Source organism: Pinus tabuliformis, chromosome 1_1 (genome assembly GCF_031772625.1).
Source record: "Pinus tabuliformis cultivar Carrire ecotype Pingquan chromosome 1_1, CPIR1, whole genome shotgun sequence".
In the NCBI taxonomy this organism is placed as follows: domain Eukaryota; kingdom Viridiplantae; phylum Streptophyta; class Pinopsida; order Pinales; family Pinaceae; genus Pinus; species Pinus tabuliformis.
The window spans coordinates 182256346-182284120 of NC_142297.1; the positions used below are offsets into that span (position 1 = coordinate 182256346).

Consider the following 27775-nt stretch of genomic DNA (forward strand, 5'->3'; position numbering starts at 1 on the left):
AAGGCCCTGCACTGCCTTCAAGAGTTCAAGAGGGCTGAGGCAGGGATGCCCATTGTCACCTTTCCTCTACATCATTATGGCTGAAACCCTCAGCTTGCATTTAGAGAACAAGCACAAACTAAAAGAAATTACAGGGGTGGAAATAACCAGAGGAACCAAGGGAATAAACCACTCCCTTTTTGCAGATGACACTTTGCTAATAGGGGGAGCTTCCAGCATTATGGCACGGAGGTTCAAAAGAATCCTGGATCTCTTCCTTCAAGCTTCAGGAGGTAAACTAAATAACAACAAGTGTATGATATACACCTGGAATGTGCCAAGAAATATAATTCAGAGAATATCCACAATCATGGAAATCCCAGCCCAGGGAAACTGGACCCACATCACATACTTAGGACTTCCCTTAGCCAAAGAAACAATCAAAGCTGAGATATGGGTGAAAATAATTGAGAAATTGAGAGGGAAACTTCAGAATTGGGGAGTGCATTGGTTAAATCTGGCTGGCAGAACCATTCTAATAAAAGCCATCCTATCAGCCCTTCCAATCTACCAATTCGCTACCACCCTCGCACCGGCAGGCATCCACAAGCACATGGAGCTGATCATCAGAAGTTTCCTGTGGCAAGGAGGAAAGCAAGACACAAAAAAGTTCAGCTTGGTGAAGTGGGACAAGGTCACACTCCCTCTAGAAAAAGGAGGGCTCAGAATCAGAATACCAAGGCTAGAAAACATGGCACTGGGCTGCAAACTGGTTTGGAGAATTCTCAACGAGAAAGGGACCTGGTGGACAGAGGTAATCAAGAGGAAATACTTAAATGGAAGCAAAAGCAACATCCTTGCAGGAAATATCATTGAAAGACAATGCACCCCTGTTTGGAAGCTGATCAAAAAGACACTTTCCTACTTTACTTCAAGCATTTCAAAAGCTCCAGGGAATGGTAAGGATACCAGCATATGGGAGGACATGATAATGGGCTCGGAGTCAAGGGCAGCTCTCATTAACTTCAGGCCTCTACAACGGTGGATGGCAGAGGCAAAGATCAAAACTCTTTATGACATCTCCCTTTGGGATCAGAACATATGGTCTGGCTGGAGACCCCTTCCCCTCCCTGATGACCTGAAGATCCTCTGGGATGAACTCAAGATGTCTCTAACTGGTTCTGCCCCCACAAACAGAAAGGAGGAAGACAAGTTTGTTTGGGACCCCACTGGGGGCAATTACATGGTAAGAGAAGGCTACCAAGTTCTACAAAACGCCTCAACAATCAACAATTGGCCTCTCCAGAGGGCGGTTTGGAGATCTGAGTGTATACCAAAGGTAAGGCTCTTTAATTGGACCCTTCTGCACTGCAAAATTCTCACAGCTGAGAACCTTAGGAAGAAGGGCATTCAAGGCCCTTCAATTTTCTGCATGTGTAAGGATGCAGAAGAAAGCACTAATCACCTCTTCATCGACTGCTCTTTTGCTAAAGCTTGTTGGAAAATTATCACAGACCCCCTGAGCATCAACGTTCTCCCCAATCAGATCACTACCCTTCAGAAGCAATGGGGAAATAACCTCCCTGATTCTGGCAAATGTAAAGGTCTAGCCAAAAGGATATGGAGTAGCATCCCCGCTAACCTCTGCTGGCAAATTTGGTTGGCCAGAAATAAGTGCATTTTCAAGGATAAAAAACCAAGCATCTCCAGTGTTCTTGCCAAAACGATGGCTCTTATCATCGAGACCATTGAGGCAAATGGCATTAACCAGGTAGAAGTGGAACCAACAGACACAAGAGTCAAAGAGTGGATCAGCAAGTTTAAATTTAGAAGAGGTCATCAGAAGAAAGGAAATACAGGGAGGAGGAACACAGACTGGAAATTAAGAGGAACTAAAGAAGAAGTCAAAAGCTGGATCCATGGCCAAAACCGCCCTACTCTCCACTTTGATGGGGCCTCAAAGAACAACCCAGGCCAAGCGGGAGCAGGTGGAGTGATCAAAAACTGTCAGGGGAGGACCATAGTCACTTTCGAATGGGGGTTGGGCACCATGACAAATAACCGGGCAGAGGCTTACAGTCTCCTCCTCGGGACCTCCATTGCCAAGAACTACGGTCTGAGAAATCTACTAATTCTAGGAGACTCTGCAATCATCATTGCAACCTTGACCACAGGGAAGGAATTCAGACAAACAGCTTTGAACAACATCAAAGCTAGGATTATGGGAAACATCAGGTCACTTGGCAATGTCACATTCAAACACATTCTCAGAACAAATAACGAGGAGGCAGATAATCAAGCAAAAAAGGCTTCCAAAAGGCAAATATGTGAAGTCAAGGAGAATGACAAAGTCTACAGGAAAGATATTCCCTAATCGGGCTTCCTCCGATGCCCCCTCCAAGAACCGCAGTCACCACAGGTATAATCTTCCTCGTTTTAGGCCCAGCTCTCCCTCCTGCACTACCTGGTACTACCGAAATCCTAAGTGTCCACAATATCTGAACTCCATCATTGACCCATATCCCTTCGGGATTCTCCACCTGACCAGCGCAGTCTCTCTCAGGGTATGGGATTGTGATTTACCCCTTCGCACACTCCAAGCCAACAGCCAAATCAAATCAGCTGACCTCCCCCCTCCCAAGAACAGACCCATTAGGCACCGATTCGAGCATTCGTGGTTCCATCAAAACATTATATATTGCAGTCGGGCCTCAAGCAATAGCACTGCTCAAGTTTCTCATCCGCAGCTCGACTCAGGCAACAGAAGGCGTATCGTGGAAGGACTCATCTCTCATCAGGAAGCAGAGATTCTCAAGGCGCTTTTGGTAAACACAGTTACTTTCTATGTTGGTTTATACAAGCTAACTCTTTTGTTTATGCTGTATAGCAGCGTTTCAGGCATACCCTTGAAGATCACCCGCGGCCCTCTGAGTTTTTTGCACTTCTCCCTTCGGATCCAACAGTCCAGCGCCCTCCTCTCCAGCTCATCCATAATCTTGCTCATAGCCTCTATTATCCTCTCTACTGATCCACAAAAGCTTGTCCTTCTGCTTTTGCACTCCAGCAGAGATTCAGGCCTACCCCTGAAGACCACTCACGGCTCTCTAAGCTTGGCACACCGTTCCTCTTGGAATCACCATTCCAGCATCTTATCCTCCGCTCTCTCTTTAATCCCGTCCATAGCCCCTCACTGTTTTGACCCTCTGTGCGAAAGCATGGCAGATCAACATCATCCTCCAGCTGAGCAGGCTCAACCCAGCAACTTTTATGACAACCTTTTCAATAATAAGGAATGCACTATGTGTAGAGCTCATACCATCATGATTAACAGCCTGACCAAGCAGTTGAAAGAGCTGCAAGATGACTATCATTCTGACAGGAATTCTAAGCGGAGAAAGTTGGACAAAAGAAAGAATGAGATTGAAGCACTGCAGGAGCGCTGCAGCCACTTGGAGGCAGCCATGGAACATATACGCTCTCTCACCCAGAGCTACCAGGCGGAAGCATCAACCAAGGCAAGTGTCCTGAATCCGGACGATTCAGTCACACAGCACTTCCCATAAGGAATGCACTGCAAATACTGCTGGATAGGAGGCTCCTTTGTTAGACAATATAGTCACCTTTGTTTTAGTTTCTGTTTAAATCAAAAGAAGCAAGGAGGAATTTGGGTCTGCGTACCCCTTTTGATCCTCAGCGTTCAGACAAATTTCCCGGATGTATTAGAACTATGTAATGCTGTTTGTTTTATAATATAAAAGTATCCGACCTTGTTAAAAAAAAAAAATTACCATGATGGAAATCAAGTAGAACCGTATCAATTTTTTTTTTTGAATGTGCATAATCACAACTCTAACACTATTAAACTTAGTGTTCAACAATTTATTGCCAACATTAAATAGGCTGTGAATGGAGCGTACCTATGTCATTTTGATGATTAATTGGATCAACTGCAACACGTCCATCAGATCCCTTAGTGCTTGGGATCTCCCACCTTACCTAAATTTGTTTGGGTTTTGAGATCATAGTGTATAAATTCTTGTAGCTACTTTTATTGCTTCAAATTTTGGTAGGACTTCATTGATCTAGATGCGAGGCCGGGAACTCTTTAGATGAAGAGTCCATCATTGCATATGTGCAGGGTAATTATTAATAACCTTTCAAGGTTAAAATAAGACTTACATAAACATAAAAGTCTGTAAACGTCGCAAAGAAGCCACTAGAACAATCTCGTGTGGACCAACATTGGAAGGTTGGAGAACCTTCATTCTTGAACATTCTACCATACTCCCTTTAATGCTATAAATACTCCTTTAGTATCCCTTTGTTATTCGAAACTAAGAATAAACCCTTCAAGAATTTACGCGATCTGATATTTGCATTATAAATTTTCCAATTCTTGATTACAGTAGAGTTGATATTCTTTGCAAGCATGTCTCTCATTCCTCACTTCTTTGACAAGAGATCCAGTGTTTTCGATTCTAAAGCCATGGGAAGAAGAGATCCTTAAGATGAGGAGTTAACTTTGGGAAACATCCAAGATTATTGGATCGTGATGGATGCGCAAGAATTAAATCAGGTTCAGCTGCAGAAATGAGTCGTTTATGTAGCTCCTCAAGAAGGGAATAGATATGCAACAATTTAAAGCAAGATCTATTTTTATTATTTATTTATTTATATACTTCAAAAGAAATTGATATTTTTATTTAAAAATTTACATTTCCCTTATTCAAAAACATGAAAAAAAAATTATTGATTTTTTTTTAATGAAAATCTAACATGATTTTTTTTATTGAATTTTTTTTGTCAAATTATTAAAATGCAAGAAAATGAATAAAATCTAAAAAAAAAAAATTAAAGTCTAAATACAATCAAGCTTGATTTTATTTTCTAGTTTATCCTATTTCAAAGAAAATTATTTTCTATTTTTTTAAGTATATGAATGTTTCCAATGTAGCCATCTACGGATTAGACATTCTAGAAGGTTCATATTCAAATTTGCAAAATGTACCTGATTGGGTATGAGGACATGAGAAAGCATTTTGAACTTTAGATTTGTCACAAATATCTCTTGAAGAACAGATGAATGTCGTGGCGCAATCGCGTTTCTATACCATTCCTCAATGTAGTCCTTGTGCCCCAAAGAATGTTTGATTTGCATTCTAGATCCTTTGTCCATAAATGGTTAGTATTGAATATATATATCTATATATATATATATATATATATATATATATATATATATATGCAGCTAAATTATTCATGCATCTACCTGCTTTAATCATGCAAAAAAAACTGAAAAATGAGCTCTATACTGAAAGCTAGTTCCTATGCATACTTCCCCGACACCAACATGTCGAGGCAAATTAATTACCTATCATTTAATTGTCAACCCGGGAGTTTCGTAAAACTTGTGAAGCATGCGTGCACTGTATATGCTAGAAATTAACTTTCAATTTAGATCAATCTAACTATGAAACCAAATAATTACAAACCAAATTCACCTATTCTAATTCAACAATCAATTCAAAAGAAATTATAGTACAATTATAATACAACACACAAAATTGAAACCTTAATCTATCACACTTTCAAGAATTGAAATCTTTATCTACCACACTTGCAGGAATGAAATCTTAATCTACCACACATGTAGGAATTGAAATTGCATGAAATGAAATCTACTCTAAGGGATCAGTGTACAATATCAAATCAGGATCCTATAAAATGAATAATCAAAACCACATGACATGAAATGAAAGCAAAAACAATCACTAGGATCTCTATCCGAACTTTATGTGATGCTTTCGAAAAACACATAAAGTGGTAATGAGTGTTTAATCTATGAAAGCAATAAAAATAATCATTCTTAATCTCTCACACAGGAAAAGATATGAAAGCAATAAATCTTAATCTATGAAAGCAATGAATCTTAATCTATGAAAAACAACAAATCTTACACATTATAGGTGGCCAATCCAAAAGCATGAGAGATGGCAAGTTGAGAGGCTCCTAGAGCAAGCATTACCAATCAAGGTGAACATCACTCATGAGCATGGTGCTAAATCTAAATTCCATTCAAAACATGAGTAATCTTAACTTCCACCTGAGTATCTCCAACTTTACACATGCCTTTGAAAGGAGAAGTCTCTCCTATTTATACAAGAGCATAAGAAGCTACCTCATTAATGGAAGTCCATTATTCTCTCCCTAGATCCCTAGAAAATATCATAGAGTTACAACTCAAATAGGTAATGATGAGACACATATCCTCTTTGACCTTTATCCAAATGTTCTTTCATGTCTTGAAGGGAATTCGATTTTGAGCATTGGAGGCCACAGAAGGGTGCCTTGGAAGCTTCCAAATGACCTACACATATCATGAACCTCAAGCCACTTTTAAGTATTAGCAAGTATATTTCATTTTTCTAAGTTTTAACCATGAATTCACTTAAAATACTAGAAATCATTAGCTTTTGGAAAACACAAATGGAAGCCATATAATAATGAAAATGAAGGCTAATGAAAGGTTATATAGTCATGGAGTTGCGACATGTGAGTGAAATGGTAGCGATAAAGGTGAAAGTGGATGATATTTGGAATAAATTTTGGAGGCTCTACAATGAGTCGGGCGCTGAACAAGATCATTATCCAGAATAGATACCCGATCCCATGGATTAATGACCTTCTGGACAAACTCAAGGGGGGAAATATTTCAACAAGATTGACTTGAAGTCTGGATGTCACCAAGTACCAATGGAACCCTGTGATGTGTGGAAGACTTCCTTCAAAGCCAAGGAGGGCCTTTTCGAATGGTTGTTATGTCTTTCGGGTTGACGAATGCTCTTGCAACCTTCATGAGGTTGATGGATGACATCTTGTTGCCATTCACCAACTCATTTGTAGTGGTATACTTGGATGACATCCTGATCTTCAACCATAGTTGGGAAGAGCACGTTCACCACATCTGACAAGTTCTCCAAACACTACGGCAACACAAGTTGTGTGCCAATTTGGAGAAATACACTTTTGACATGACCCAGGTTTAGTATCTGGGATACATTATTGATGATTGAGGGGTGCATGTGGATCCAGCCAAGATCCAAGTCATTTGGGATTGGCCAGCCCAAATCACTCTGAAAAAGCTCCGCAACTTTCTGGGTCTTGCCAATTTCTACCGCATATTTGTGTTGGGGCTGTCTCATATCACTTGGCCCTTGAGTCAAGTCACCAAGGGAGGAGAAAAGGCAAAATTCTTTTGGTTTGAATCTCAACAGAAGGCATTCACAGAGTTGAAACATCGCCTCTGTTCTGCACCAGTGCTCACATTACGAGACTTGCAACAACCATTTTAGATCGAGACAGATGCCTATGACTATGCTATTGGGGTAGTCCTTGCTCAACAGGGGCATCCAATGGCATATCACAGTGAGACACTTTCAGACATAGTCTGAAAGTATCCCACTTATGACAAAGAGATGTATTCCATTATGCAGGCCTGCCGACAATGGAAGCATTACATTTTGGGGAAGGAAACGGTCATCCACACAGACCACTGACCCCTACAGTTCATACATACGCAAGGAAGTTGCATACTAATCACCATCAAAAGTGGTCCACATACCTGCAACAGTTCCATTTGAATATCAAGTATAAGAAGGGCAACGCTAATAATGTTACAGACTGCCTCAACCGACCACCAATCATGGCGATAACCACCGTGCTCGACTCTTGTGGGCACGAGACTTCTAATTGGCCACTTCTCTACAAAAGTGACCCAGAATTAGACCACACATACCAGAATCTCTTGGAGGGTCAGCAAGTTCCAGATTTTCACCTCCAAGATGCACTGTTATGCCACCTGGGACACCTTTGTGTTCCTTCAAGCAAGCGTGCCAAGATGATTTGGGAAGCGCACTACAGTAAGGTTGTTGGGCATTTCAGGGTCGAGAAAACAGTGGCAGTACTGCATAAATATTTCTATTGGTCGAATCTTCAATAGGATGTCGAGAAGTACATCAGATCATGCAGTGCCTGCGCCATTGCCAAACCGACCATCAAGAAGCAAGGCCTCTATACCCTGCTGCCTACCCCTAGTTGACCTTGGGAATCCATCTCCATGGATTACATGTTAGGCCTTCCTTCTACTAAGCATGGAAATGACTGTATTTTTGTGGTCATCGACAGATTCTCGAAGATGACCATTATGGCAGCCTGCAAGAAGAATATCACAATAGAAGCCACTACTAAACTCTTCTTTGAACAAATGTGGGTACACTTTGTGGTCCCACAAACTATCATCTCAGATCAGGACAACAGGTTCCTCAGTACATTTTGGTCCAATCTCTGGTCGATGATGGACACCAAGCTCACTAAGTCTGTTAGAAAATTATATACTACAAAGAAATGGGACACATAAAATATATTGCAGAAATATAAACACAGAAAACACATAAAACATGAGAGACACAGATATATGTGGTTCACCCAATATGGGCTATGTCCATGGAGAAACAACCAGTCCTTCCTTTTATATTATCTAGCAAACTAAAGAGATACAACCTACTGTAGATTCATTGTAATTCCCTCTTCTCTCTCTTCTCAATATACTTTCTCTTCTCGCTCAAAATATAGATCTACATAGATGCAATACAATTCCATCATATATAGCTAGGGTTGCCTTCTAGGGCAAAAAAACCTAAATTAAACATAAATTATACTGTTAGATCTCTGCCTAATGAACAACCCAGATTGACTATGAAATTACAACATTTTACAAGGCAATTTAACATCTATTTTTAGCTTCGGGGCACTGCCCCCGACCCCCTCGCTAGGGGGGGGGGGGGGGGCACTCCCAAAGGTCGCAGCCGCCCCCACTAGACCCCCCTGCAGTGTATATTTTATGGGCGGCGTTGCTGCCACATTACAAATTGGGGTCCAATGTGGCGATAACTCTAAATAAAGGAGATAATCAGGCTCCACACTCAACAAAGTCCACAACTTTCCATCCCCAAATTGATGGCCAGATAGAGGTCATCATCAGGATGATCGTACACATTCTACGCATGTACAACTCAAACCATCCACACACATGGGATGAAAGCCTCCCCTATGTCTAGCACAACTATAACCAGGATCTCCATGGCTTGATTGGCCACAACCCTTTCTAGGTGGGCTTGGGATTCCAACCATTATGTCCCATTGATGTGGCCATACCATTTGCAGCTACTCAGGAAGTTTCAACTCATGTCCAGTTTGAAGCCGATAAGGAAAACAACTTCATTGAGAACATTCAGCACATCCGCCAATAGGTCCATGACATATTGGATAGAGCCAATGCTAAGTACAAGAAACGACATGATCAACATCAGGTGCCACACAAGTTCAAGATGGGCGACAAAGTTTGGTTACATTTGTAGAAGGAGCGCTTTGCTGGGCCCCACCGCAAGATTCACCTGCTCCGATATGGGCCATACACCATCACCAAGGCAGTAGGGAACAATGCCTTTGAGCTTAGTATTCCACCATTCCTTGGTCTGTGCTCAGTGTTCAATGTGGACCACCTTCGGCCCTACTTTCCACCATTGTTGGAAACATCTGACATTGCAGAACAACCCAAACCAACAGAGTTAAACCTAGGTTGCATGGAACAAGCCACAACTAATCAGATCATGGACACACAGATCAAGAAATCTCGACAGCAAAGGATTCAACTATATCGAGTTGTCAAAGCATACCAACTCCTTCACCAGGGCAAGTGGCTCACCAAATACCAAGTTCAGCAGAAGTTTTCTCATCTCATGATGGAACTTAATGCAATGGGTACCTTTGCTTCCTAAGGGGGGAGGAATGATCCAGGTGGATATTGGTGGCCACCCGCCTATTCCACTTGGACCCCCACCATTGTTTCTTTCAATTTTTTAGTTTCCTTAATTGTATCATAATTTACTATTTTTGGCAGTTTTTAGGGTCCTGAACTTTCGGAGCAGTTTTGAGGCCCTAAATGACTTTTTTCTTCTTCAGAAAACCATCGGTGGAAATGAGGAATATAAAATCAAAATTTGTTGTTAGTAGTTGTAATCCTTGGATAGATCTTTCTAACGAGGTATCATGTGCATCAAATGAAGATCATATGCCAAAGTTATGACTCGGGGAAGTCGACGTACCAACTTACCCCAACAGGGCCCATAGTTTGGCGTTTCATCTCCTAGGGTTAGGTTTTTGGATGTTTAGGGTTTTCCATTGTTTCTCAATAATAAATAGGCCTTCAAGCCTCATTGTAACACAATGCAGAGGTGTGTAGCCGCCACATCTCTTCTCAGAGATAAGCTACCATCGCCCGAGCTAGTCTTATTGCCATTCTGTTTGTAAGCATATTTTACTATTTGATATTAATGAAATGAAGTGTTATTTCTGCTACATCTCTATATTTATGGTTATATCTGTAATTTGTTGCATTCTTGTTTAAATTTAGATCAACTTAGTATGATGTTTGGCTTAATAGGTTTCCATGTGGAATAGGATCTATGTTGTGCACAAAATGCAATTTCAAGGTTTTTTTTTTTAAATTGGAAATTATGATCCAAGTGTTATGCAATTTCTGCTACATAGTATGTGTTTCCCATGATAGGATTTTATGAGGATTTGTGTGCGCAATGCAATTCCGGGGCTCTATACATTGGATTTTATGCCCCATATGCTTTGTGATTGTTGTGCCTATATGTATTCCTTCATGGGATTTACTGTGTGCACGGTGTGCACATATGTAATTTTAAGATTCTATTATTGTAAGAGTTTATAGGGGAGTTAAATGACATATGTCTCCTTTAGCATTTAACAAGATATATTCTATAAATTTCATTTTAGTGGGTACAATAAACACTTCAAAGCATAGAGGTGTGATGTTTTCATTCATAGGGTTTATGGTGTGCAAAAATGTAATTCTAGGGTTATTTTTATTGAATGAGTTTATGGGGAGTTAAATAACGGATGTCTCCTTATGAATGTTTTAAGCATTTTACCAAGATATATTTCTTAAAATTTTAGTAAGGTCAGTAAGCATGTCAAAGAATATATGTTTTAAAAAGAGCGTATTGAATAAACAGTAAGCAATATATTTCCATTTAATAAAACAAATAATATATTTATATTTGAATAGGATCTATGTTGTACAAAAAATGCAATTTCAAGGTTTTATACATTGGAAATTATGATCCAAGTGTTATGCAATTTCTGCTACATAGTATGTATTTCCCATGATAGGATTTTATGAGGATTTGTGTGTGCAATGCAATTATGGGGTTCTATACATTGGAGTTTATGCCCCATGTGCTTTGCAATTGTTGTGCATATATGTATTCCTTCATGGGATTTACTGTGTGCACGGTGTGCACATATGTAATTTTAAGATTCTATTATTGAAAGAGTTTATGGGGGGTTAAGTGACATATGTCTCCTTAAGCATTTAGCAAGATATATTCTATAAATTTCATTTTAGTGGGTGCAATAAACACTTCAAAGCACAGAGGTGTGATGTTTTCATTCATAGGGTTTATGGTGTGCAAAAATATAATTCTAGGGTTATTTTTATTGAAGGAGTTTATGGGGAGTTAAATAAGAGATGTCTCCTTATGAATGTTTTAAGCATTTTACCAAGATATATTTCTTAACATTTTAGTAAGGTTAGTAAGCATGTAAAAGCATATATGTTTTAAAAAGAGCGTATTAAATAAACTGTAAGCAATATATTTCCATTTAATAAAACGAATAATATATTTATATTTGATAAAACAAATAATTGGTTATATATATATATATATATATATATATATAATTATTATTCGTATTATATTTATATATAGTTTTCATCCACCAATAGTGGGGGTGACGAAGGAGAGAGCCCCTATTTGATGACAAGAGGGATCTGATGGGATCCTTCAATTAAATTTTATTTATGTATTCAAAAGGATTGCCTAGAGCTCTCTGAACACTTATTCAAGAAAACAATCAAAGATAATTATGATGGGAAGAACAAGTTTAGGTTTAAAAGCTCAACAACTATCATTTTATCAAATTATTTCTAATGAAACCACTCAATTTTTTTTTCCCTTGGAAAAAAGTCGTAATTTCTATTAATATATAAGAAATTACATTTTGTAGATGCCTAAGCATATGCATGTTGAGGCCTGTTGCCTGTCAGATACAAAAGAACAAAAATGATCCAGTGATATGTTCTCCACACAGGGAGCATTAAGTATCAGTTACCTAATATCTGGTGCCTGTTTCTTCACAGAGTGTATATATATCAAAATTGCTTCTGTCTCTTCGCAGAGAGAAAATAAACATCAAAATTGGTGACTGTTCGTCACAGACTGTAGTTCAAGTGCAATAAAGATAAATAGCATAAAATATATACAAGTGTTCATGCAAAATATAATGGGCCTATAGCCCATGATCATGAAGATCGATGAAGGGTCTATGATAATGCTGATAAAATGCCCCATCGATCTCTTCCTGAATTAACCAGTCATCGTTCTGCCTAAGCACTGCCTCTTTTGATAGGAAGTCTGCCCCACAGTTGCGCTCCCTATAAATGTGATGACATACAAATGAGTCAAATGTAGAAATCAGTCTATGAGCCTCATCCAATATATGCCTTAGAGAATATGCAGTGCAATGTGATGCTTTATTTAACCAATTGCAAACAATTTTGGAATCCCCAAAAAGCTGAAGATGTCTGCAATGTTTTTCTAATGCAAAATGTATGAGATGTTTTGTAGTGCATAATTCAACATAATTATTGGTACCCCTCCCTAATCTCATCTGTATTTTGTAACAATGAGATTCATTCAGATAAAGTATGGCTTCACCTCCGCATCCCGCATCCTATGCGGATCCATCAAAATAAGCCCATGGGATGGTCTTATCGATGTTTTCAGGTTTAATGACTCTGGGAGGAGGGTGGGAGTCCTCCTCAGGAAGGAGGTCATAATCCGCAGCAACTCTGTTCATAATAGAAGGCCAATGTGGATCCTTCAAATTAAAAATAGAATGATTTCTAGCAATCCAAAAAGACCAGCACATAAGTAAGGGCATATTCTTGGCTTTATTGTTATGGCTTTCACACCATAGGTTCCAAGCTTCCATAATGTTCCTGCCTTGCCAAGTTTTTAAAGAAGGATAGAGAGCAGTAATGATATTCCATTGTTCTATGATAATGGGACATTTAAGAAATAGGTGTTCTGTGCTCTCCTCATCTCTTCGACAGAGATGACACCAGAAGGGCCCATGGAAAGTTCTTTTCATCAAATTGAGGCCAGTAGGTATCTTGTCGAATAAAATATTCCACATGAGCAAACAGGCTCGTGGGGTAGCTTTAAGTTTCCAGAGTGCCTTCCATGAGGGGTTAATATGCTGTGGTTTATAAGGCTCCATCAGTTTGATATATCCGTCCTTGGGTGAGTATCTGCCATGCTTTGCATATGCCCAGACAATTTCATCTGCACCTTCTGTAATGCGAATATGAGCCTGTGTAAGGGCCTCCATGTATTCATACCATTCCTGCTGCCATCGATCAGGTATATCCAAATCTTGGGCGGATTTCCATGCCTGTTGAAATATAGAAGAATTATTGTTGTCTGCAATATGTCTGATGTGAGTGATGTCCATATTGAGTAGATGTTGTATCAATTCAGCAGACAGTCTATGTGCGTTGCCACAGCTGATCCATGGATTTGTACCAATGCAGATGGCATTGCCCTCTTTGATTCTCCAGGTTAAGCCATCTCGAATGAGGGGGATAGAGTTGATAACCGCCTTCCATATAATTGATATGCTGTTGCTGCATCTATGGTGCTGTCTAATCCAGTCCATAATGTCCACAGGGTAGATGTATTTAGCATATGCTACCTTGGTCCAAAGACTATTAGAAGAGATAAGTTGCCAGCAAAGCTTTGCAGCCAATGCTTTGGAGAATAAGTCTAGTCTTTTAATACCCCAGCCACCCCATCTCTTGGGCTTAGCAATCGAGTCCCATTTAACCCAGGCAAATAATCGACCAGGTTGATTGCCTTTCCATAAGAACCTGCAACATATATTTTGTAGTCTAGTCAGGATACCTCTCGGGATCCAAGCTAGAGTCATCCAATAAACAGGTGTTGCTTCCAACACAGCCTTTATAAGAACAAGTCTTCCTGCACGAGAGAGGTATCTATGGTACCAGATGTTAAGGCATTTTTCCACCTTAGCTATAAGCCAGGTCCAGTCTGCAAATAGCCATGGGGCTTGAGCCTGTATCCAAGATATTTCAGGCCATCCTCAATGTTCTGAATAGAGAAAGGAAACCGCTGAGTAGCAAACAAGATTTCATGCTGGGAGCAACCAAAAGCCGATAAAGTAGACTTGCTGACATTAATTATCATCCCAGTGGTCTGCTGAAAGAGGCTAAATATGTTCTGAAGAGCAGTAGTATCTCCAATGCTTCCATTCAAAAATATGAGAACGTCATCTACAAATAGAAGATGTGTAAGTATACAGTTATCAGTGATCTTGATACCAACTATATGACCCCTGCTCCATTCCGCACTAATAATTCTGCTTAGGCCCTCCATAATGAGAAGGAATAGAAGAGGGGAAAGTGGGCATCCCTGCCTGAGACCTCTCTCTGATAGAAAAAAAGGGGTAGCTGCACCATTTAAAAGGACACTGAAAGTAACATCCATTATGCAACACATAATCCATCTAATAAATAAGTAAGGAAACCCTAGGTGAGTTAGGAGCAATCTGATGTAGAGCCAATTTGCTCTGTCAAATGCCTTTGATAAGTCAACTTTTAAAATCATGCCTTTCAGTTTCCTCAAATGGACTGAATGAAGAAGTTCCTGGGTAGTGCCAATGGCCTCATGAATCTGTCTGTGCTGGAGGAATGCAAATTGTTCAGGGGATATGTGGGCAGATAGGACAGGTTTCAGTTGATTAGCAATGATCTTGGCAATAATTTTGTATAGGCAGTTGCAAAGGGATATGGGTCAGAAGTCATTGTAGGAAGAGGGATTATCAGATTTTGGGATGAGGGCTATAAATGTAGATTTGATGGCTGAGGACAATCTGCCATTCCTTCTGCAATCCTCCACAACTTTAAGCAAATCATCCCCAAGGATCTCAAAGAAAGCAATATAAAATTCAATAGACCATCCATCTGGGCCCGGACTCTTGTCTTTCTTGAACCATTTGATAGTAGCCTCAAGCTCCTCCTTCGTCACTTCTTTAATAAGGTCCTCAACATCCTCCTGCTCCACAAATCGAGGGAAGAGTTCAACAGTATGCATGACTTCCAGTATGTTTGCTTCCCGTGGAGCCCTATATATATTTTTAAAATGAGAAGTAGCAAGATTTTCCAGATCCCTGTATGATGAAACAGGTTGTCCCTGTTCATTCTGAAGCTCCCAGATGGTGTTGATAGCTTTCCTGCCATTAGCAAATTTGTGATAAAACTTGGTGTTATCATCTCCTTCTGTAAGCCAAATTGCCCTGCTTCTGAGCCTCCAACTTTCTTCTCTGTCTTTTAAGATTTGAGTCCGCTTCTTGATGAGGGAGGAGAAATGTTCTTTTTGTTCCTGAGATATGTAAGTGCCATCCGAAGAAGCTTCAAGTATGGAGATGGCATGTTCCGCTTCATTCGAAGTGCTCAATTTATTTGGTGGCTTCTATAATTAGGCAATTAGTTGCTTTACGGGTGAAAATGCTTATCGAGTTTCATGTACCATGATTTGATTCTTGCTCTGGAACTCCCTACATTAGAGGATCTAGTGGACCAATAAAGAAACATAAATGATACTTTAAGCATCTCATTTCATATGCAAGTATACTTCGGGTTCAAGTACAATAAAGTTGAATGATAGCTCAAACTCAAGGATTGTGGTTTTTTTTTTAAATAATTAATTTGTAGCTCGTAGAGCATTGTCCCAATGAAATAGAGATCCTATAAAAGCATACCGACCCTCAGATGTGGTATTGTTATTTCTTGTTGCTTCTTTATTTTGTATTTGGTAACATGCGAATCAATTATCATAATATATAGTCTTGGTTTTTCCCCCGAATATTTATTGTTTTGTTATTCTATCAATTTAAACTTTAAATACAGTTCCCAAAAATATTGATATATCATTGTGAGGTACTAGAGTTCTTTTTTTCATTTTACGTCAAGTAGAGGTGAGAAGAGAAAATGTTAAATTAATTAGGTCAACGCTCATGCAACATCAACTAAAGGTGGTGATTTGAAATAGTACCAAGCCTTGATTCATTGTTTTGAAAAAAATTGTGAGGTACTTATCTAAGTTTCGTTTAGTCATGTGTGTTTTACTGTGACCTTGTTTTCTATATGTTCATTGTTCAAGAGACACTTCAACTATACTTTTATATATTCAAATGATGTATGATGTTTGTTTCTCCAGCTCAAGTTGAATTCTACAAAACCAATAATTTGGCACTTGTTGGGGGCACATGGTGTTGTAGAAGTTGTAGCATTTTCCATGTAAATCAGCATTCCTTCAACAATTTCCACACACACACACACACACACACACAGACACACACACACACACACACACACACACACACACACACACACACACACATATATATATATATTTAACACAATCGGTTACTTTTTATATATTGCAAAAAAAGGGAAAGGAAGCTAGTTCCTTGTACAATCTGAGGAGGGTTGGATCAAAGTAGTGCACAATAGGGAGCGCAGTCCCCACATCTATTTTAACAACCCTGTTTCTTAAAAACTTTAAAAAATACAAAAACTTACACTTTACATTGAAACAACGGACTTAACCAAAAAAACGCGCACTTAACTTTCGAAAAGGCGGGCAATAAAACAAACACACAGGACTATAGTTCCACGTTTTCACAAACTTGGCGCAAATATCAAAACTAGCCTTTAATAGACTCAATCTCCACCATAGGTTTCCTCCGTCAAATCTGACGGACACCACCTAACGCCAATCATTCAAACTACATGCCTCTCCACAGCCGTTGATCCCCACGCAATAGATCCCACGACGGACATTGATTTCAGGTGGGAAAACTGCGTGGAGAATACCTACCTGATAAAGTGGTATTCCCACCCCACCTGCTTGCAACGTGTCCAACGGTGAGTGGAATCGGGGGGTTCCCTCCAGAAACCACTTACCGCTTAATCTCCTCCCGATAAACCGCTCTTGCGAATTCCCGCCTTTTCGCTTTGACTAAGTCTCATGCAAGTTAGCGCTCGATGACCCTTGATCTGCCTCCATTGAGTTCCTCTCTCGATACCTCTGATGGAATTCCTAATCCGTTGATCTCTGGATCGAATAGTTCTTGTGCGAGGGTTCTTCATCTGTCTCCTCATGCTTTCTTTGCGAAAAATCTTCAAATTTTTGTGGTTTCTTGTCCTGCTACTGTTGAATTCCTTGCTGTCTCGGGTCGATTAGGAGCTTGCGCAGGCGACCTTGGAGATCTGACTATTGCTTGCAATACCATTACTGTCCAGGTGTTCGTGGGTGACACGACTAAAGCCGACCTCGCCCATGAGAGGAGGACAATTGGAATCTTGTTTCATCATATAGTGTAGCATTTTGGGATTTGAGAGTTGAGTGCTCTAAGCAATGCTGATTACAGTTGAGAACCTCTGCTGACTTATACTCTCTGCTTTCTTCATGTAAACTCCAACTTGAGTTGATATTTTAATTCTTCTTTTCTATTTCCCCCCCTGTAAAATTTCTTGTGATATTTTTCGGATCTATATCCTCTTTCTCGATCCTCATACTGGTTGTGGGATCATGGTTTACTTTCTTCATAAACTTCATTATTCTCTTTGACAATCCCAATTGGTTTGTTTATTTCTTTGTTGGCATGACTATCAGCGTCCTTATTTTGATTTCTTAGGACATGCTCTATGGTTATTTTTCAAGGGTTTCATAGCTTTTTTTGATACTGTGATAGATTTTGTTGATGGCTATGCTTTTGAAGTCCCTTTTGGCGTCCAATGCTGCTATTATGATAGCCGAGTTCCCTATTATTATAGGGTCCTTGATTGCATTTTTGTTTAAAAGCCTTGTGCCTAGGAGAAGGTTGTATGCTTCAGCTCTGTTGTTTGTCATTTCTCCAAGGCTCCATTCATAGGTTATTATTTTTTTCCCATTTGGATCTAGAATGGCTCCTCTTGCCCCTACTTTGCCTGGGTTATTTTTTGCAGCTCCATCAAAAAAGAGAATTTGTCTCTTCTAGTCTTTTATCCATTCTGCAAATTCTTTATCATCCAGTCTTAATTTCCAATTCTTGCTTGTGTGAAATTCTTTATTTTTTGTTGTAACTGATGCTTTTGCTTTGTTTTCTAGCACTGCTTTGCTGTATGAGTCTTTCTCTTCTTGTTGTAAGTCATTCTGGTCCATTTTTGAGATTCCATTTGTACTTATTATCTCTGCAACTTGGCTCCAAGTTTTTGCCAGGATCTTGCCTAGATTTGGCTTTTGATCTTTTAAAATTCATTTGTTTCGGGCTAACCAAATTTGCCAACACAGGATTGAAGGGAGGCATTTCCATATCCTATTTATTATTTCTCTTTTTTCTTTGTATATGGGTAGCTTTTATCCCAATTTTTATGAAGAGTTGTCAATTGAGTTGTTGGATTTATGTTTATTTCCAAAGGACTTATTACCTGTTTTCAGCACTCTCTCGCCACCATACAGTTGTTGGGTTGTGTTATATTCTTTCCATAACTAACCTATATTAGGTTGGGCGGACCTAACTATGGTTTTTGGTCTATGGTTTTGGATGCAATGGTTTTCAGTCCATGGTATTGGATGCTTCAACATGCATAAATACGTATTGCAACATTGAAAGGAATATAATGAAAAATCAAGCTGGTAGTCCCGGTTTTGGGATCCAGGGGAAATATCAGTGTATATGTGTTTTATGTGTTATGCTCTTGCATTTTTTATTTTCCGTGTTTTAGAATTCGTATGCAAGTAATTTCTGTACAGGGTTAAAACCTACATTTGGTATCAGAGTTGTTTTGGCTTTAAGGGGATGCCTTTGTTGCTGAGGGGTTTCGCTCGGGCCTGTGGTAGACCCTATTCAGTGGGAGATTTGCGGGATCAATTCTGGTGGTGAAAGAAGATGGCGAGCAATGGAAATATAGAGATCGAGAAATTTAATGGTCAGACTTTTGAGTTGTGGAAACTCAAGATGGAGGATCTGTTGGTGGATAAAGATCAGTGGATCACGATAGATCTGGGTACTAAACCAATAGGAGTGTTTGATGAAGAATGGAAGAAGTTGGATCGGAAGGCAAAGAGAACAATACGATTGTGTGTCTCAGATTCAGTATTGCTAAATGTATCAGGGGAAGCTACGACGAAGGCTTTGTGGGACAAGTTAGGGACTTTGTACCAATCTAAGTCTCTGGTGAATAAACTATTCCTATGGAAAATGCTGTATAACCTGAGGATGAAAGATGGAGACTCGGTGATAGAGCATCTGAATGCATTTAATACTGTGGTAAGTCAGTTATCATCTGTTGATATCAAAATTTCAGATGAAGATAAGTGCATTTGTTTGTTGTGTTCTCTACCAGATTCATGGGATAGTCTGGTTATTGCAATAAGTAGCAATGCAACTGCCTTGCAGTTTGATGAAATAGTCTCATCCTTGTTGACGGAGGAGATGAGATGGAAAAATATGGAGAGCTAGAATGGTGATGCCTTCTCTATATGAGGACGATCCCAGAACAAAAACAAAAATAAGTCATTGAGTGGGAGATCTAAATCTATAGGGAGATCTAAATCTCCAGGAAAACCTCTAAAGGTAGTGTGTTGGAAATGCAGAAAGGAAGGGCACTACAAAAGGGACTGTAAATCTAAAGCTCTGGACAAAGGAAAGGGATCTGATGATTCTTCTTCTGCAAAGGCGAAAACCACCTTAGATGAAGGTGGGGATGTGTACTTGGCTTCTTCAAGTACACATGTAGATCATGAGGCATGGTTGATTGACTTAGGTGCATCCTTTCATTTCACTCCCCATAGAGAGTGGTTCTGCGAGTATGATAAATATGATGGTGGTGATGTCTTCTTAGGGGATGATAGGAAGGCTAGAATCGTTGGTCACGGAAAAGTAAAGTTGAAGTTGCAAGGTGGAAGGATTAGAACGTTTCCGGGTGTTCTGCATATTCCTGCATTAGCCAGAAATCTGATTTCTATAAGCAAGATGGATGATGCAGGTGTAAAAACAATGTTCGAGAAGGATAGTTGTAAGATGGTTTGAGGAGCACTGGTATTGATGCGGGGAGTTCGGACTGGAACTCTGTACAAGCTGCAAGGTAGCACTGTTGTTGTTGGGTGCAATAGTTCTGTGGTTCTTGAAAGTGGAGCATAAAATCTAGTGGTCTCTGGAGAGAAGACCATGTTGTGGCATCAAAGGCTTGGACATATTGGAGAGAAGGGCCTTCGAATACTTCATGGTAAAGGTATGGTAGAAGGTATGAGTAATAGCTCTCTTGGATTTTGATCTCTGTGAAAATTGTGTATATGGGAAGCAGAATTGGGTGAGTTTCCCATCTGGTGGTAAGAGGGCGAAATAGATATTAGAGCTTGTGCATAGTGATGTGTTTGGACCTGTGAAGGTTCCATCACTAGGTAAGTCTGTGTACTATGTATCATTTATAGATGACTTCTCAAGGAATACATGGATATATTTCCTTAAGAAGTAATCTGAAGTCTTTGACAGGTTTAAAGAATTTAAGGCTCTGGTGGAAAATCAAACAAACAAGAAGATAAAGGTGCTGAGGACAGATAACAGTGGAGAGTTTTGCAGTAAGGAATTTGAAGAATTCTATAAGAAGTGTGGTATAGCACGGTAGAAGACTACTCCATATACACCTCAACAAAATGGAGTTGTAGAAAGAATGAACAAGACGTTGATGGAAAAGGCAAGAAGTATGCTCAGTGGTGTGGGTTAGGACAGGAATTTTCGGCAAAGGCGATGGAGACAGCGTGTTACTTGGTCAAAATATTGGAGGATAAGACTCCACAAGAGGTATGGACTGGTAAGAAACCCTCTCTTTCACATCTGAGGGTATTTGGATGTGATGCATATGTACATGTTCCAAAGGAGAAAAAAACCAAGTTGGATAGTAGATCCGAAAAGTGCATCTTTATTAGGTATAAGGATGGTTTAAAGGGTTATAAGCTATGGAACCCAACAATACGGAAGGTTGTGTACAGCCGAGATGTGGTGTTCAGAGAGGTGAAAGATGTTATTAAACATGAAGTCCAACTGATCTGAAAATCACTCGTGAGTGACCTCAGATAATTAATTAATGAATGAAGGTATTACAGACTCATGTGCTGGTGTGTGTCTATGTTATCTTAGGCAACGGATCGATAAGATTGCAAAATACACAGACACTGGAAAATGGAAAACAGTAAGAGAAACACAACAAGCAAAATAGAACACAACAAATTAATAAGGAGTTCACCCAATCCTCTTGGGCTACGTCTCCGGTCCAACTTTTAGTGGTGGCCTTCTTTTATTGTGTCTTTAAAGTAGACTTTTACAATGAGGAGCTCAATTTGAGTCTCCTGAAACAGATGATGCTTAGTAGGGTGGTTCTTGGATCCCCCAAGCCACTAGAGTGCACAGACTCCCCCTTACTAAGTCTCGACCTCAACTGGTCTTGATGGGATGGGTCCAGTTTGGTACTCAGTTCCCGACAGATATCCTCACAGGGATTGCTTGAACTTCTCAAGCCTTCTGTCTACTCGATGCTGCCTTAGATCTGTAGGTCAGCTCGGCTCTCTGCGTCTGCTTCTGTCTCTTCTGTTTCCTTCTTCACTGTTCTCTTCTTTCCGACAGTGCTTCCCTTCTTTTGTCTCGCTTATTTTTTTGTCCTCCGTCTGTTCATGGCTTAAAGCCAATTTGTCTCTTGACTGTTCACTTCCTCTTCCGCCTCTTCGGATCGCCTGCTACTGTTCACTTGGAATTCCCTGCCTCTGCATCATCGCCATTACGTAACGTCTCACAGGGAAGTGGCCACTTGTCCTCTTACGAACTGCGCTAGCTCTTCCTCAAATGGTTCGGTATTTCCATTACTTCATGAAATGATTCATCCGCTAGCTCAGCAGTCAAATCAGACTTCAGAATTTTATATGCCATCGCTTACTTCTCCCACCAGATCTGGTTTTCCCATTGGGCGTAATCTCTGCTGTTAGATTTGGGGCCTCCAGATCCTACGGTTATCACTCATATCGTGCGATTGACTTGCTCAGACGTTAGCCCGCAATAAGAGGCGATTTCCTCTCTCATCCGCCGAACATGCATCATTTTCTATATGGAATTGCTGGGTCTCCTGACAATTCCACTTACCACCCAAAACGCCTCCGATATTCCATCGGTTTTGGAGCACGGGACCCGCCTTTCGCTTTAGTGCTTTTCCCACGGTTTTCGGCTTTCCTTGTGACTGAGCGCTTGGGGCCTTTCCATTTCGAGGGGTTTTTCTCAACGATGCGCGATTAGCGCTTCAGAAACGGCCTCCGTTTTCTGATCCGGACTTCCTAACTGCTAGTTTGCGCCCTGCGCAGTCTCCATGGGCCTTGGTCAGCGCGCTTTGACCAAGGTCCTCGTCATTCCTTGCTGGCTAGAAACTACCACTGTCTAGAGGTCCTTCTTGATAGCTCATTGTCCACAAGTTTTTGAAGTCTGTCCTGATTTGATACAGTCATATAGCTCTAATAATTTTTCATGGATCCAATTCGGATCACCAACCAAAGGAACCTGAGAAGATAGAGTTTGAGCTAAAGGAGGAAGAATCAGACTCTATAGTAGATGAGGAATCAGAAGATGAAGAGCCACAAACTCTGGGTTTAAGAAAATCAGTTTGAGAAAGAAGGCAGCCATAAAGGTATAGTCCATCTACTTTCTGTTCAAATTTTGCTTTATCTATTACTGATGATGATCCTAGAACTGTGAAGGTAGAAGTAGATTCAGAGGATGGAAAACTCTGGAAAAAGGCCATGGTTAATGAAATGACATATTTTCACAAAAATGAGGCTTGGGATTTGGTGGAGTTGCTAGCTGGAAGGAAACCCATTGGCAACAAATGGGTGTTCAAGAAGAAGACAAATGCAGAAGGAAAGGTGGAGAAATACAAAGCTCGGTTGGTAGTAAAAGGTTATTCTTAAGTGCTGGGAATTGATTTTGGTGATATTTTTTCTCCCGTTGCCAAGGTAAATTTTATTAGATTACATTTATATGTTGCTACTGCTTTTGATTTTGAGGTAGAACAGATGGATGTGAAGACAACGTTTCTTCACGGGGATATGGAAGAGGAGATCTACATGAAGCAACTTGAAGGCTTTGTGGTGAAGGGTAAGAAAGAACTGGTATGCAAGTTAAAGAAGTCTCTGTATGGGTTAAAACAGTCATGAAGGATGTGGTATAAAAAATTGGATACATTTATACGGGGAGTTGGCTTCACCAGAAGCAAAGCAGATCACTGGGTGTATGTTAAATTAATTGGTTATCGTGTTATTTATCTGGTCTTGTATGTGGATGATATGTTGTTGGTTGGAAATGACAAAGAAATTATCTAGGATTTGAAGACCCAATTGTCCTCCAAATTTGACATGAAAGATCTTGGTGCTGCAAACTATATTTTGGGCATGGAAATTAAAAGAGATTGGACAAAGAGAAAGCTCTAGTTAAACCAGAGGAAGTATGTTGAGACAATACTGCAGAGGTTTAATATGCAGGATAGTAAACTGGTGAAGGTTCCTATTCCTGTAGGTGTGAATTTATCTGCTGAACAATGTCCCAAGACACAAGAAGAGGAAGAGGACATGTCCCATGTTCCATATGCAAGTGCAGTCGATAGCCTGACATATGCAATGGTCTGTACTAGACCAGACATTGCACATGTAGTGGGAGTATTGAGAAGGTTTATGTCAAAACCAGGAAAGGATCATTGGACAACAGTGAAGCGGGTTTTGAGGTATTTTCATGGCACTAGTGATTATGGTTTGTGCTACCAAGGAAGCCCAGGATTGGACAGATTGTTGGATATTCGTGGCTTTGTTGATGCAGACTGGGCTGGAGATCTGGATTAGAGAAGATCTACAAGCGGGTATGTGTTTAACCTATTTGGAGCTGCAGTCAGTTGGATGAGTAAGAAACAATCTGTAGTGGCACTATCAACTACAAAGGCAGAATACATGGGCATACCTAACTATGGTTTTCGGTCCATGGTATTGGATGCTTCGGCATGTATAAATATGTATTGTAACATTGAAAGAAATATAATGAAAAATCAAGCTGGTAGTCTCGGTTTTGGGATCCAGGGGAAAATCTTTGTGTATATCTGTTTTATGTGTTATGCTCTCGCATTGTTTATTTTCTGTGTTTTAGAATTCGTATGCAGGTAATTTCTGTACGAGTTAAAACCTACAACAGTTAATGAAGAGGTGTTGGATTGATTCTTCCTCCTTTTGACACATGACACATTTTCAGGGCCCTTGTATTCCTTTTTTTTTTTTAATTTTTAGAGGTAAGAATTTTACCTTTGTGGAGTGTCCATGTGAAGACTTTAATTTTGGGCAAACTCTATGAATTCCAAACTGCCTTCCAAAGGCCCTAGTCATTTTGATTGTGGAGTTTTTGGAGGAGGTTGTACCTCGATTACACTATGTAATCCCCTCCATTTGGATCCCAAACAAAGTCATCATGCTCTTCTATGTTGATAGGAGTGGCTCCTGCCAAATGGGCTTTTAAAATTTCCCACTTACTTTTTAGTCTTGGTGATGTTGCCAAATTTTTCCATCTTACCCAGTTATTCTAATCCCAATCCGAGATAGAATAAAGAGTGTTAAAAATTTGCTCTTCCATCTATCTCTGAAGTCCCCTTAAGTTTTGTTGCTGATTTAAGGGATTTTTCCCCATTATTCTATCCTCCCAGATAGAAATTGTTTTGCCATTCCCTAAAATTTTGGATATTTGATCTCTAATGAGAGGGATTATCCTTTTTACCAATTTCCAGATTTGGGTGCATGGCATGTCTAGAATTGTTTCAGTGAGCAGCTTTGTTCTATGACAGTTTAAGTATTTCATTGTTAGTGCTTTTGACCACCAGTGGCCATTGCCATTTATCATTCTCCAAATGATTTTTGTCCCTAGAGCAATGTTCATTAGTCTTGGCAAACATATTGCTATACCTCCTTTTTCATAGGGAAGAGTAACTTGCTCCCATTTAACAAGGCTGAATTTTTTATTATCTTGCTTTCCTCCTTGCCAGAGAAAGCTTCTAATTATTAGTTCCATTTTCTTGTGGGCGCTTGCCAGAGCCATAATGATTGCATACTGATATATAGGCAAGGCCGAGAGAAGTGCTTTAATCAGTGTCACTCTTCCTGCCAGGTTGAGCCACATCACTCCCCAATTCTGAATTTTTCCCTTCATTTTCTCTACTTGCTTGTTCCAGACTTCTGATTTTACCACTTCCTTTGCTAAGGGCAGCCCAAGATAAGTGAAGTGGCTCCAATTTATTTGTAAAGGTATTTCCAGGATTTGAGAGATACGTTGCATTGTTTTTGATGGGGTGTTCCAACAGTATATTCTGCATTTGGAGTTGTTTAAGATTCCTCCTGAAGCTAGAAGAAATTCATCCAAGACTTTTTTGAATCGTTTTGCTATAATGCAGGATGCCCCGCCTATGAGAAGGGTATCATCTGCAAAGAGAGAATGGTTTATATCTTTGACTCCTCTTGATATTTGGATCCCTGCTATTTTTTTCTCTTTTCTTTGATTTTCCAGCATAGCACTCAACGATTCAGCCATGATGATGTACAAGAATGGAGAAAGCGGATAGCCTTGCCTTAGCCCTCGATTGCTTTGGAAAACTTTACTAGGCCGACCATTGATTAAAGGGGCTATCCAAGGATTTGAAATACATGCCTATGTAATCTCTATGGAATTTGTTGAGAAGCCAAACCTTTTGAGAGCTGCTGCAAGAAAGTTATGATTAATTCTATCAAAAGCATTAGCCATATCTAACTTAACAATCATTCCTCTCTCTTTTCTTTGGATACTGCTGTGGATAGCCTCCTGTACAATTATCACATTGTCTGTGATTTGCCTCTTGGGGACAAATCCTCCTTGGTTTTATGAGATTATTTCCGGAAGTAATTTTTTCATTCTGTTTGCTAGAATTATGGTAAGAATCTTATAAGACGAGTTGCACGGGGAGATTGGCCTATATCTGTTAAAAGTTGTAGGATTGGGTTCTTTGGGAATGAGGGCTAGGAAGGAGGATTTTGTATTTCCTCCAATATTTTTTTTGGAAAGCATTTTTGAGCATTCTCATTAGGTCTTTTTTGATAATTTCCCAATGTTGTCTGTAAAAGGCTATTGTAAACCCATCTGGACCTGGTGCCTTATCAGGGTGGAGATTCCACACAGCTTCTCTGACTTCTTCCTCAGTAATTTCTTTATCTAATTCCCTGTTTTGCTGGTTGCTTATTTTTTTTAATATGCTGCAAAATTTCTTCATTAGCTGCCTGCTGGTCACTTGTTGAGAGGAGTTCTTTGAAGTGTTTATGTGTTGCGTTTTTTACTGCTTCTACTCCTTTTATTTCTTGACCATTTACTTGAATATGTTCTATCTGATTTTTTGACCTCCTTATTTTCATTGTATTGTGGAAGAAGGCTGTATTTTTGTCTCCGAATTTTAGCGAGAGACATCTTGATTTTAGTCTGCTTTCCTCTTCTTGTTTCCTATTTTGCTTGTATATTTCCATATATATTTCCTTTTCTTGTATTTGGTCTTGCTTACTTTCTTCCTTGTTCTCTTTTTCCTTGCAAAGGTGATCCATCTTTTTTTGCAATTCAACCTTCCTAGCTTTGTCTCGAAGATCGTTTTCTCTTGCCAAGTTTTTTAAGTGCATCCTTAGGTTCTTTAGCTTAGTTTCCCAAACATACTGGGGAGATCCTGTGACACTTTTTTTCCAGATGTCCTTTATTTGTTTACCAAAATCTTCCTTGCTATCCCAAATTGGATTATATCTGAAGGGAAGGGGTCCTTGATTTTCCAGCTTTCCCAATGTTAGCACCACTGGCTTGTGATCTGAAGCTGAGTTGTGAACAATTTTACTTTTTACAAGAGTGTAAGCAATTGCTATGCTTTCATGAATAAGAATTCTGTCCAACCTATCTTTTATGTTGTTTTTTCCAATTCTTTTGTTGTTCCAAGTGTATTTGCCTCTGCTTGGCGGAATGTCTATTAATTTGTAATCTTCTATTATTCCTTCAAGAGCTTCTCTTGACAGATCATTGTGGAAGGTTCCACCAAATTTTTCTTCTCACTTCCTTATCACATTTAAATCCTCTCCTAGGATTAAGTACCCACTTTGTCTCTCTCCTATTTCTTCTTTAACTGATTTCCATCATTGTTCTTTTTCTCTATAGTGATTTGGAGAATACACATTTATAATGCTATACTGTTCTTTTGTATTGAGATTCCTTAACTCTGTTCGAATCCAATGTCTACTGGTTTTGTGGGTCATTAATTCCCATTTTCTTTTGTCCCAAATGGTGTTGATTCCTCCTGATGCTCCTGTGGCTTCTAACACTACTTCTTCATAATTTTTTAGTTTTTGAATCATTTTTTGACTTTCTTGCTTGTTTAGTTTGGTCTCTTGGATCATATATATATCTGGTTGTTCCTTGGCTAAAATGTCTCTAGCCGCATTGACTTTAAAGGAGGTGC

At 39.6% G+C, this 27775-nt stretch overlaps 1 protein-coding gene across 1 annotated transcript; it reads right to left on the bottom strand.

The window, feature by feature from the left end:
• Positions 1-12861: 12861 nt before the first annotated feature.
• Positions 12862-13848, bottom strand: LOC149212142 (uncharacterized). Its single transcript, XM_089388573.1, has one exon. It carries the CDS (start codon positions 13846-13848, stop codon positions 12862-12864), a length of 987 nt encoding a protein of 328 aa, XP_089244699.1.
• Between the last annotated feature and the right edge of the window lie 13927 nt (positions 13849-27775).

Bases quoted from the DNA above. Each gene is read 5' to 3' on its own strand.
- LOC149212142 (XM_089388573.1), bottom strand. From the start codon at position 13,848: ATGGACTGGATTAGACAGCACCATAGATGCAGCAACAGCATATCAATT.